The sequence below is a fragment of the Epinephelus fuscoguttatus genome, linkage group LG17 (genome assembly GCF_011397635.1).
Source record: "Epinephelus fuscoguttatus linkage group LG17, E.fuscoguttatus.final_Chr_v1".
In the NCBI taxonomy this organism is placed as follows: Eukaryota; Metazoa; Chordata; class Actinopteri; order Perciformes; family Serranidae; genus Epinephelus; species Epinephelus fuscoguttatus.
Window position 1 is genome coordinate 2527705 of NC_064768.1, and position 13961 is coordinate 2541665.

At 39.8% G+C, this 13961-nt stretch overlaps 1 protein-coding gene across 2 annotated transcripts in view; it reads left to right on the forward strand.

The window, feature by feature from the left end:
- The window catches only part of LOC125904253 (rho guanine nucleotide exchange factor 2-like), a 281117-nt gene that overhangs the window by 210338 nt on the left and 56818 nt on the right, over nucleotides 1-13961 (forward strand). For both annotated transcript variants that reach the window (XM_049601541.1, XM_049601542.1), the window contains exon 15: nucleotides 13735-13802. In XM_049601541.1, coding sequence (XP_049457498.1) covers nucleotides 13735-13802 — 68 coding nt within the window. The remainder of the gene's footprint in view (nucleotides 1-13734; nucleotides 13803-13961) is intronic.

Genomic DNA, 13961 nt, shown 5'->3' on the forward strand with positions numbered 1-13961 from the left:
TGAGAGATTCGGCTTTTAATCAACAGCACACTCATATTGACAGATTCCAGAGAACCTCAGTTATACAGTTACATTAACTGGAAAGTGGTTTGACTTACTACAAAAAATATATAGTCAATAATAAAGGTGGTGATGTTTATTTTAAAAATATACATTTAATTTATCCAACAAAAGAAATTCTTAAAATGTACAAACCGTTTGTCTGAATCCTGTATTCTGCAAACTGTCACAGAAACTATTGTTCATTTATTTTATGAATGTATTTATGTTCAATTATTTTTATTAATTATTTTGGATTGAATCAATATGATTCTTTCTGTGGGATTAAGATTAATTTGCTAAAAAAAAAAGAAAAGAAAAAAAAAGGACAATATTTTTTATTTGGAGAAAAACAATATGGACAGAAGACATCTTTTATTTTTAAACCATCGTATTTTAAGATTAGTTGGAAAGTTTCATATCCACAAAAGCAAGTGGACGGAAAGGAAACCCAATATACACCAGTGTTGACGCACCGTTTGGTTCTGTTAAAGGACGCGTGGCTCCTCCTGTGGCTGGTGTGCTCTCGTCCTCTGTTGTCGTAAAAAACACCAATATATTTCAAAATTCACAAAATCAGCTGTCCACATTCATATGGCTTTTGATACGTCAGTCCATTTATTTTACCGCTTGGAGTTCACAAAATTCAACAAAAAGAGCATCACACAGTCCATGCCACGGTCAAAAACAATAGACCTCCAGTATGCGGCACACCTTTATCAATTAGTGTGGCAATAAACAGGTATATTATTGTCACAGCACCGCCCAGCGGCTGCTGATCGAAATGGCTCCAACAACCAGTTAAAATATGAACTGACCAATATGAAAGCCATCAGGACTTTGAATGTTTATGAAGCCTTAAAATCCTCTCTATAACTTGAATGTATTCACGACTTTGTATATTTGTTTTTATTTATTTACATTCATGTTCATGAATTAAAATAAAATTGGAGGGAAAAACAGTTACACAATAATGCCAGCATTTTCTGGTGAGATAGGCTATGTTAAACAGGAAGTAGTGGGGAAATGTCTGGAGGAACTCTAGAGGAAAGAGAAGTTGCAGAAGAGCGGGCTTCATTATTGAGCAGCTGCAGTGGAATTAATTCAAGTGCAGTCAAATATGAGATGTTTTCTCATATTTGACTTTTTAAGAAGGCTCTTATTTTTTTCTTATTCTACATCAGAATCAAATGAAATTTAGTGTGTGACATTCTGAGGTGGTCCACTATCAATCTGAAGTGAAACCATCCTCTGGAAATGTGAGATTTCATTTTTATTCAAAATAAAAAATGAAATCTCTATACAGTCTGGTATTATGGCACTGACTCACAAACCCCAGACTCCACCTTGTGGCAGGAACAGGCAACAACACACAGCGCCCCAACTGCTGTGGAAATTAGTAGGTATAATAAATAATATAACAATTTCATGAGACACAATTTGTTCCCCTTGATATAAAGCTGCAAGTATCCTATTATTATAGGCTAACAAATGATCTGTTGTAGAAGTGTTAAAAACAGTGGCTGAACAAGGAAAGAAAATAGATAGATAGATAGATAGAAACTACGTAAATATATATAGGCTACACTTATAGCATATATATAGATATATATATATATACCTACTGTATATATATGTACAGTATATATGTAAGGGATAATGTAAAATAAACCGGTGAATACTGGGAAAATAACTCCCGACAGCGGAATAGTGGAGGGGTTCTATTCCCCTGAAGGGAGTTGTTTTCCCAGTTAAATAAATAATTTGAGACAGAATATTGATTAATTATACAATTTTTATTGATTTATAAATTAAATCGGGAGGAGAGGAAAAAAAACAACTGCCGGCAATGGCTGCAACGGTCATTACACAGTAATATCAGATCTCTGAATGCCGCGACTGACCAATCAGAATAGAGCTGTGTAATATCTATCTATACATATATATATATATATATATATATATGTATATGTATAGGTATGTAGGTATACAGTAGGTATACATACATACATATATATACTGTACACACACACACACACACATATATATATATATATATATATATATATATATACAGTACAGGCCAAAAGTTTGGACACACCTTCTCATTCAATGCGTTTTCTTTATTTTCATGACTATTTACATTGTAGATTCTCACTGAAGGCATCAAAACTATGAATGAACACATGTGGAGTTATGTACTTAACAAAAAAAGGTGAAATAACTGAAAACATGTTTTATATTCTAGTTTCTTCAAAATAGCCACCCTTTGCTCTGATTGCTGGTTTGCACACTCTTGGCATTCTCTCGATGAACTTCAAGAGGTAGTCACCTGAAATGGTTTTCCAACAGTCTTGAAGGAGTTCCCAGAGGTGTTTAGCACTTGTTGGCCCCTTTGCCTTCACTCTGCGGTCCAGCTCACCCCAAACCATCTCGATTGGGTCCGGTGACTGTGGAGGCCAGGTCATCTGCCGCAGCACTCCATCACTCTTTTTCTTGGTCAAATAGCCCTTACACAGCCTGGAGGTGTGTTTGGGGTCATTGTCCTGTTGAAAAATAAATGATCGTCCAACTAAACGCAACCCGGATGGGATGGCATTTCGCTGCAGGATGCTGTGGTAGCCATGCTGGTTCAGTGTGCCTTCAATTTTGAATAAATCCCCAACAGTGTCACCAGCAAAACACCCCCACACCATCACACCTCCTCCTCCATGCTTCACAGTGGGAACCAGGCATGTGGAATCCATCCGTTCACCTTTTCTGCGTCTCACAAAGACACGGCGGTTGGAACCAAAGATCTCAAATTTGGACTCATCAGACCAAAGCACAGATTTCCACTGGTCTAATGTCCATTCCTTGTGTTTCTTGGCCCAAACAAATCTCTTCTGCTTGTTGCCTCTCCTTAGCAGTGGGTCCCTAGCAGCTATTTGACCATGAAGGCCTGATTCGCGCAGTCTCCTCTTAACAGTTGTTCTAGAGATGGGTCTGCTGCTAGAACTCTGTGTGGCATTCATCTGGTCTCTGATCTGAGCTGCTGTTAACTTGCGATTTCTGAGGCTGGTGACTTGGATGAACTTATCCTCAGAAGCAGAGGTGACTCTTGGTCTTCCTTTCCTGGGTCGGTCCTCATGTGTGCCAGTTTCGTTGTAGCGCTTGATGGTTTTTGCGACTCCACTTCGGGACACATTTAAAGTTTTTGTAATTTTCCGGACTGACTGACCTTCATTTCTTAAAGTAATGATGGCCACTCGTTTTTCTTTAGTTAGCTGATTAGTTCTTGCCATAATATGAATTTTAGCAGTTGTCCAATAGGGCTGTCGGCTGTGTATTAACCTGACTTCTGCACAACACAATTGATGGTCCCAACCCCATTGATAAAGCAAGAAATTCCACTAATTAACCCTGATATGGCACACCTGTGAAGTGGAAACCATTTCAGGTGACTACCTCTTGAAGCTCATGGAGAGAATGCCAAGAGTGTGCAAAGCAGTAATCAGAGCAAAGGGTGGCTATTTTGAAGAAACTAGAATATAAAACCTTTTCAGTTATTTCACCTTTTTTTGTTAAGTACATAACTCCACATGTGTTCATTCATAGTTCTGATGCCTTCAGTGAGAATCTACAATGTAAATAGACATGAAAATAAAGAAAACGCATTGAATGAGAAGGTGTGTCCAAACTTTTGGCCTGTACTGTATATATATGTACAGTATATATGGACTGTTTCATTGCTATTCTGTTGCTAGGGCAACAACTTTGGTCCCTGTTTACTTCCTGTCAGCTTCTGCATTAACATACATTTAAATAGGAAATACAAAGAGACCCATTTAGAATGTTTATGTTGTCCAGTTTGAAACGGTCTATATAGCCTATATAGTATATATGTGTCACATGTCCGTAACACGACGCGTTGTTGCTTCAGGAGTTGACACTTTTGACCCCTGTGATCACATGACGTGTCTACGCACACACATCTGATTAGTATAGCCAGCTAGTTAGCATAGTGATGCTACTGCTCCTGGGCGATCCGAAAAATAGTTTCCCTGCACCATGTTGGAGGAATTTCTAATCACCATCCAACATTTATTCATATTGCAGGCTAATGAACTGGGGTTGAGCGGACCGGTTGCCATGGCGACAAGTAATCAAAGACAATGCGTTCACCTGTGGATCTGACTCTGGGCTGATCATACACAGCTTAGACTCACAAGTCAGTCTTTTGACGCTTTGCTTAACTAAAGACTGATGACTTTCTCCCTGATTTTGTGTTTAGATGGGCGGATACAATTTCAGAGTTTAAAAAACTCCCTACGTTGCAGAACCAATAGTAAATCTGCAGGGCGGTCCTTCGGTGGCTCGCTGAACTCTTGTGCTTGTAAACATAGTCCCACTAGAAACACGTGTAGCGGTACAAAATGGCTCAGCCACGCTCGCAGAAACCGCTGTCAAAGTTAGTGGGTGTTTGTCGCGTTTGCGGCGACACATTCTCGCCAACTAAAAGAAACAAACATAATCTTTTACAAGGCCATAACTCATCTGTATGGCCGGACTATAGAGGGAATCGCCTTGTTGTTTACAAATACTTACGGGTAGAAAACCAGCAGAGCTTTTAGCTATATATATATATATTTAGCCTATATATCACATTTTTCACATCACTGTATCACCATTTGGACTAATCCGATGTTTGTAAAGTCTATAAACACAATGATTGAACAAACATTACTATTTCTGTGTGCATGTTTAGCTGGGCTAACCGTTAGCTGTTAGCCCTGTTAGCCGTTAGCAGTGTCTGTAATAGGTAATAGCTCATTAAACGGTCCGTGAAAAAAATATCTTTTCCAGCAGATATCTTAGTTACAACATGATTGAGCTAGCAAAGCAGTTTTGTGTTGCTATGTGTGGTATTTATTCATTTTTGGGAAATCACGATGTCAGTGGCTGCAGCTGACAGGAACAGCTAACAGCAGCAAAGCTAACATTAGGACGTCATCTGTTAAAAGCCTCCCGTTGTCGGATATGACATGACACTACTCCAGTTAGCTCAATAATGTTGTAACTAAGACATCCGCTGGAAAAAATATTTTCTTTACAGATGAGCACACGTTTGATAAAATGGAGTTAAACCTCTCAGCATCCATTTTCAAGCTCTCTGTGTGTTTGTTTCCTTGCGGATGAGAAAAGGAGGAGCGCACATTTCCGAGAAGGCGTGTCCTTTTCAAAAATGCAAGAGGTGTTGCTTTGTTGCCGGCCGTTTTCGCCAGTGTGTTAAACACACTTTAGAAAGGAGTGTTCCCAGACTATCAGAAGGCGGAGATCTCTGACTGTCTGGTGGCGAGACTATACATAGCTGGACTTGATTGCAGGGCACGAACTGAGAAAGGAGATCCGAGCGAGCGACAGTTTGGCTCAGGGAAGCGGAGCTGCTGTAAAGTGCCCGACGAAGCCACTTTTATTGTATTCACGGCTGGGAGGGGGGGCGAACACAGCCAGCGTAGGTGGAGAAGTTCTGGGGGTAGGGTGGAGGTTAGTTAAGGACCGGGGAATTAGGAGTGTCCTCCCGCTTTCCAGCTTTGTGTGTGCGGGTGTCTGTCACGCTGTGAACCGCTTGGTGTTCCGGTGCTGGAACCTCCACTGCATACGGCCGGGTCAGACCAGCACCACAAGCCGGCCAGTTGAGAGTTTGTTTTAAAGTATGACATCTTAAGTGTTTTTGTCATATTTGCGGTCCTGTCAGTTATAACTGAAAGCCGAGCCCGCTCAAAAGCCTCGCTCCGTGCGGTGCTTTCTGTCGATGGAGTGCACATCTTTAAAAAAATGTTTGACAGAAAATAACCTGTTTTGTTGAGCTTTTTTTTGTAATAAATTACGTTTTGTGGACTTCAAACATTTTTCTCAGCGCATTATTGACAAGTTAAGCCAGCCACCGCCTGTAGAAAGTGGTTCTACACACAATCAATCAATCAATCAATCAATTTTATTTATACAGCCCAATATCACAAATCACAATTTGCCTCACAGGGCTTTACAGCATACGACATCCCTCTGTCCTTATGACCCTCGTAGCGGATAAGGAAAAACTCCCCAAAAAAAACCCTTTAACGGGGAAAAAAAATGGTAGAAACCTCAGGAAGAGCAACTGAGGAGGGATCCCTCTTCCAGGACGGACAGACGTGCAATAGATGTCGTACAGAACAGATCAGCATAATAAATTAACAGTAATCCGTATGACACAATGAGACAGAGAGAAGAGAGAGATGCAGGTAATGACAGTAGCTTACAACAACATTATTGAAAGTAATAATATTATAGTTATAGTTCTGGCTACTGTGGTACAATATGTTGAAAGTATGTATTAATATCTGGCAGTATACATGTGTGACAATAGTCGTGTATAATAACAGTAGAAGTATGACTAATGACTAATGATGGCAGCAGCAGCAGCAGCAGGAGCCATCTGGCAGGACCACGGCAGCAGCACAGCCACACGCGTCACGCTGTCCAGGCACTGCTGCGATATGAGTTAATCTGAGAGACACTGGAGCACAAAGGCTCCGGAGAAGAAGCCGAGTTAGTGACATCCAGAATGGCCGAGTTAGCAAGATGCAGTAATAGAATACCAGAGAGAGAGAGAGAGAAGAAGAAGAAGAAAAGGTGCCCGGTGTATTATAGGGGGGTCCTCCGGCAGACTAGGCCTAAGTCAGCCTAACTAGGGGCTGGTACAGGGCACGCCTGAGCCAGCCCTAACTATAAGCTTTATCAAAGAGGAAAGTCTTAAGTCTAGTCTTAAATGTGGAGACGGTGTCTGCCTCCCGGACCGTAACAGGAAGATGATTCCACAGGAGAGGAGCCTGATAGCTAAAGGCTCTGGCTCCTGATCTACTTTTGGAGACTTTAGGGACCACGAGTAACCCTGCGTTCTCAGAGCGCAGTGTTCTTGTGGGATAATAAGGCACTATGAGCTCTCTAAGATATGACGGAGCTTGACCATTTAGAGCTTTATAAGTTAACAGTAGGATTTTAAATTCAATTCTGGATTTTACAGGGAGCCAGTGCAGAGAAGCTAAAACAGGAGAAATATGGTCTCGTTTCTTAGTTCCTGTTAGTACACGTGCTGCTGCATTCTGAATCAGCTGGAGAGTTTTTAAGGACTTACTAGAGCTACCTGATAACAGAGAGTTACAGTAATCCAGCCTCGAGGTAACAAAAGCGTGGACCAATTTTTCTGCATCTTTTCGGGTCAGGATAGGCCTAATTTTCGCAATATTACGCAGATGAAAAAATGCAGTCCGTGAGGTTTGTTTTAAATGAGAATTAAAAGACAAATCTTGATCAAATATTACTCCGAGGTTTCTTACGGTAGTGCTAGAGGCCAGAGCAATGCCATCAAGAGAAACTATGTCATCAGATAAAGAGTCTCTGAGTTGTTTGGGGCCGAGAACAATAACTTCAGTTCTGTCTGAATTTAACATCAGGAAATTGGTGCTCATCCAAGTTTTTATGTCCTTAAGGCAATTATGGAGTTTAGTTAATTGATTACTTTCTTCTGGCTTCATCGATAAATACAACTGAGTATCATCCATAACAATGGAAATTTATAGAGTGATTTCTAATGATGTTACCTAAAGGAAGCATATATAGAGTAAATAGGATTGGTCTGAGCACAGAACCTTGGAACTCCAAAACAAACTTTGTTTCGTAAGGACGATTCATTATGAACGTGAACAAACTGAAAAGGATCAGATAAATAAGATTTAAACCAGCTTAGTGCAGAACCTTTTAGGCCAATTAAGTGATCCAGTCTCTGCAGTAGAATTTGATGGTCAATTGTGTCAAACGCCGCACTAAGATCTAATAAAACAAGTACAGAGACAAGTCCTTTGTCCGAAGCAATCAGAAGGTCATTTGTAATTTTAACTAGTGCTGTCTCAGTGCTATGATGCACTCTAAATCCTGACTGAAATTCCTCAAATAAATTATTATCCTGGAGAAAATCACACAGCTGGTCTGCGACTACTTTCTCAAGGATCTTTGACATAAAGGGAAGATTAGATATTGGTCTATAGTTGGCTAACACCTCTGGATCCAGGGTGGGCTTTTTAGCAGAGGTTTAATTACAGCTACCTTAAAAGACTGTGGTACATAGCCTGTTAATAAGGATATATTGATCATATCTAATATATGAGTGTTAACTAAAGGAAACAATAAATAAACAATAAAGCCTATAGTTTGGGAAAGTATGACACAGAGGTCCGCTGGTTTTAATCCGCCCGTACCCTATTACGCTATTAATTAATAATTAAAACTGAATGACCCAAATCCGTGGATATCACAGATTGAGGTGGAGCAGGTCGCTGTTTAATGATAAATCCATGGAGCTGTCCATGGTGCTGAATTAACACACCTCATTTTAATCCACCTCAGCCTGTGACCAGGAGGGTGAAACTCTCTACTCTGCAATGCATTCAAATAGTTTGATACCTTTTAAAAATCTAATACTTCGTGTAAATTATGGGGAAATATTTTCACTAACAATCTACTCAGACTACCATACGCTGGAATCACTCTAAACGTTAAATAGACATAAATTAACAGTTTACATTAAAAATATAACAATTTCATGAGACACATTTTTTCTTTGATATAAAGCTGCAAGTAATATAACAGATGATCTGTCACACGCATTTTGGGACACTTCAGTGTCAGTTGCTCGCTGTGAGTCTCAGCGCAGTAAAATGGCCTTTTTTCAGATGATCAATTTACTTGACTTGACTTATATTTTCGATAGGCTATTATTTTTTTCGTTATTGTACCTATAATTGTTTTCAGTTAATCAGGCAAATTTATTCTATTGAAATGTATAATAATTTTCGTATGACATGCGACATACACAGTAATATCAGACCTCTGAATGCCGCGATTGACCAATCAGAATACAGTGTAATACATATATATATATATATATATATATATATATATATATACCTGTATGTACATATACAGTATATATATAGCCTATATATATATATATATATATATATATACGTGTCACACGTCCGTAACACGACACGTTGTTGCTTCGAGCTGACACTTTTGACCCCTGCGATCACATGACGTGTCTACGCACACATGTCTAATAACTACACGTTTAGGCGTGTGCAGGCATTGCACACGCATTGCATGTGTAACAAGTACATGGTGAATGCACGCGCAGTGGACGCAAAGCAAGTACATGGTGAATGCACGCGCAGTGGACGTGAAGCAAGTACACGGTGAATGCACGCACGGTGGACGCGAAGCAAGTACACGGTGATGGTTGCACATGTAATGTACACGTATCAAGTACACAGTGAATGCAGTGTGTGCGTGTTTGCTGATACGTTTCACCCCTCATAGTGTGTGTGTGTTGGGGTGGTGTGTATGGGGATGTTTTCTCATCTGATGGATCAATATAATCTGGATACCCATCCATTTCCTATGGCGGTCACCACAGCTTTAACAAGGTTGACTAAACCACTCAAATTTCAATGAAAGTGGTGACCATCACTTTTATATCTTCAAGTGCACAGTGTGGAGGATATCATAAGGCATGAGGCAATCAGATGTAAAACACAATATAGGGTATAATATTTTTAATAACATAGTGTTTTATGTTGTAAATCGGTCAGATTTGACACGGAACATGACAGGAAGGTTAATGGGACAGAGACATTCCCTCAAGATAGTGACAAAGCTAAGAAGATTAAAAGAGGGTTTGTTATTTTATACCTATTTACTTATTTTGTAAATAATGAATGAATACATTAATAGATAAATGAATAATAAGGAAAAGCTGGGATGCAGAGATTTTTTTCTTAATGCTATGCAGAGCAATTCAGTTGTCAAGCATACAGTATATATTTGATTTGAATCATTTCAATGTTCACTGTACAGCTGTATAATCTATATTGTGTTATTTAGGAAAATATAAGTATCAGATTGGGACTCGCTATCGGCAAATACTCAGTATTAAATAACTTGGGTTGGGGGCAAATAAACTTTATCAGGACACCCCTAGTTTTTCCAGAATGCATTCTTACCTGAACCATGGGTTCTGTAATGCTCTCTTTACCAATGTTTTCAGCAGTTTGTCAGATTGCAGATCGGATCTGCACTTAAAGGGCCAGTGTGTAAAATGGGTTGAAAACAGTGACATCAGTGGTCAAATTCTAGATTGCAGGGCTCACTCGCTCACCCCTCCCGTCGGGTAAATGACGGTGGCCTCGTAGGACAAAAAGCCTTGCGCAGACACAAGTTTTTCAGGAGTAGGACGAGGTGAATATTTATTTAGAAATCTAAACCATGTTACGATATTGTAATGAATCACTCACGAGCAGGAGACCAGAGTAGCATTCGGGAAAAAGGCCTGTTTATTTGAGCACTCCAAAAACTCCAGTAACACTCCAGGGGGTAGCACATAAAAGACTCCGTCCCAAACTCTGACTCTTCTAGCGTAACACACACACTTCATACACACATACTCACTTACAGTACCCAGCAGGGCAGCCCTCCCCTCTCTGCTCCACCAATCTCCAGCCCGCACACTGACTGACAGCTTACTACACTGTCCACTGCCCCAGAAGTAAATGTTACAGTAAATGTTCTGTTATAATGTCAATGTTCTGTGAGTTAATGGCATATTTGTGATTGAATGAGTATAGGTACGGGGTGGGGTGCGAGTGTGACGGGGATGAGGGCTGTGTGAGTGCACTTGCTGGTGTGTGTATGAGCAAGCTGGAGGAGAGAGCAGCAGTTGGAGTTACAGCTAAGTTGTTGTTTGTTGGTTGTTTTGTTCCAATCAGCAGGGTACACAGGAGTAACGTTACTGCTATCCTATTGTCTGTTATTGACATAAGACAAAAATTTTCAGTACGTCCTGCGCTGTGATCTGCGGAGTGATACACTGGTGAGCAGGCACAGACGTAGCCTGTAAACAAAACTCAGCTGTTTATTTAGCCTAGCAATATCTCCGGACTATAGTAGCTGCAATGGACGACTTTGAACGCAATTTTGAAGAGTTTCTTGTAGCGGACACAGATCCAGAACCATACCTGTTTGAGCCGGAGCACACAGATGAGGAACTCCATGTGTTGGATGCTGAGCGGGCGAGAAGAGAGGCTGAATCCTCCGCTCCCATTTTGCTGCACAGAATAGGATTCGGTGCTACCATCGTTGGGGAGATATATCATCAGGAGGAAAAGCGCCGCATAGTGCATCACAAGGAGTGAAGTTGCGTCTTCTTTTCCTCGCAGATGACGGTTCGGGTTCATTCTCTCCTGTTGCGTGGTAAGTGTGGTCCATTTGCAAACTTTATAACTAAAACAACTTTTCACTACTCTCTATTGATGAACTACTAACACTCTCTGCTGTTTCCTCCTCCTTCCTTCCTTCCGCTGTCTTCGTTGGTTTATTTATACACGCGAAACACGTTCTCTGGCTGGCTGGATTGTCCGCTCGGGCTGCCGTACATACATGGCGGCGCAAGATGGCGACCTCTCTAAAGCAAGGCCCTTGCAATATATATATTTAAAAGCATAATTATAAGGCTACAAAAACCAAATGAATTTTATTTTATAGTGATTATACACTTATATAAACATATTAATGGGTAGAATATTCAGATTCAGATTCAGATTTGACAATAAACCATGCCAAATATTACACGCTGGCCCTTTAATGGTGGTAATACACAAATTCAGAATTTACCTTAAGCAAGAGTAATGGACATATTATAGCTGCTGCGCAACGATGGGTCGGGTCTGGGCATTTTTAGGCAATACTGAGCAACAAGCAGAAGAATTGGAAGACATTTAGGAATTTAGCAACACAATCTGCCTTTTGCATCAGCTGAGGCTTGAACTCACAACCTCTGAGACTAAGGATCAATTTCTATCTCACTGAGCTAATTAGTCAGTGACAATTCATGTGTAGCTTCACAAATTGACTAAGCCAGACGTGCAGGTTTAGCAGCCATCCATGCATGGAAAAGCAGATTTCAAACCACTGTTAAAAATTATTGAAACAAAAATCTGAAAATACATATTGCATCTAGACAGCATGGAGATGTTGGTAATTTATTTTAACAATGACTGATTTGCTTCATAAGTGAAAAACTGATGTTTCACTAGTTGAGCTATGTGCAAAGTGAGAAGCCTCAGATGGTTTCACACTGAAATACTGACACTGGACCTTCATGCAAAGTTTGGTTTATTTTCATGAAGGCAGATTTTCTAGAGAAAAAAGACTTGAAGATGCTGCACAGTGATCAGTCACATTCAGGCAACTTTAAGCAATAAGATGGAGCGCAATAAGGTAGAGCACAAGAAGATGATGACATTACAATGTGGATACTGCACCAGTTGAGGCTCGAACCCGCAACCTCTGGAACCCAAGACAGTCATCTACCGCTCTGAACTAATTGGCAAGTAGCAACTCTACAGTGGCTTCACAAATTGAGTAAGCCATTCACTGTTGTGTAGGAAAGCAGCCATCCGTGCATGGAAAGGCAGATTTTAAACCACTGTAAAAAATTCAGTTATTAAGACAAAAATCTGAAAATACACATATTGCATCTAGACAGCATGGAGCTGTTGGTAATTTGTTTGTAGGAATGATTTGTTCCATAAGTGAAAAACCGATGTTTAAAATTTTTACATTGACTCCAATTGTTCACATTAAAGCAAAATTCAAAATGCTGTCAAAAATTCAGTTTTTGAGATAAAATTCTGAAATTTGCCACACATCATCTACCATGACTCTAGAATTTTGCCATTTTTTTCATGAACATTGAAGATTTATTCAACAAGAATTTGCATGTATATGTTTACAGTACCGTTTACAGTCAAACATTTTGATGCACTGTAGGCTCAATTTTGATAAATCAAAAATCTGAGAAACGTAGTTTTTGTAGGACAGTCTGAAGATGCTCTGTAGCAAGTTTGGTGTCAATTGAGCAAAAATTGTTGGAGGAGATAGGTTTAAATGTACAAAAGTTTCTTCAGTATTGGGGCTACAGTTTGGTGAAAGTTGTGAAGTTGTAGCACGTACGGTTGATTTGTTATGAATTTTCAAAGTTTTGAACTTTAGACGCTTGCTGTAGCGCCACCATCAGGACTATTGGGTTGAGTTTACAGCTGAGGATATCTGGCATGAGACTGGACCTTTATGCAAAGTTTGGTGAGTTTTCACCCATGGGAAGTATGATTTCCTCGGAAGAAGAAAGAAGAAAGAAGAATACCTAGGATTACAATAGTGTCCTGGCAGCTTAGCTGCCCGGACCCTAATAAATACAGGAGCAATTTATTAGCATAATTTGAACCTGTTTTTCAATTTAATATATCAGATTGATTATTTGGAAATGTTTACTACTATATTTAGGCATGTTGTTCAGCATTTGGAAGTCAGGCTTACATGCACCAATGTTCCATCTCACAAAGGCTCTACCCTCTACTGGGCTCCACGTCACTTCATTAGTCATTACTATTTTGAACACGAAAAAGAAAAAAATAACACTGCCTGGAATAACAACCAGAGCTATGGGAGTTACACCCAAGTTGTAATAAACCTTAAACTTCAAAAGTCCAAAAAACAAACAGAAAAATATCCATTACATAATTGATGACAAGGTTTGTGTGGTCTGTGCTTTGGTGTGTTCAGGTGCCCATCAAGAGAGGAGTTCCCCCTCATTGAGACTGAACACAAAGCCCATCTAAGGAGACTCAAAGGTCAGGAGACAACATTAATGACTCAATCAAAGGATCATTTACATATGGCACTTTACTGTATGTCTCTTCAGTGGGCACACATATTTTTTAAATATGCATTTTTGCATCATCATGACTTATTTTTTCTGTTTCTATGAATTCATGTTCTGTTTTAAAATA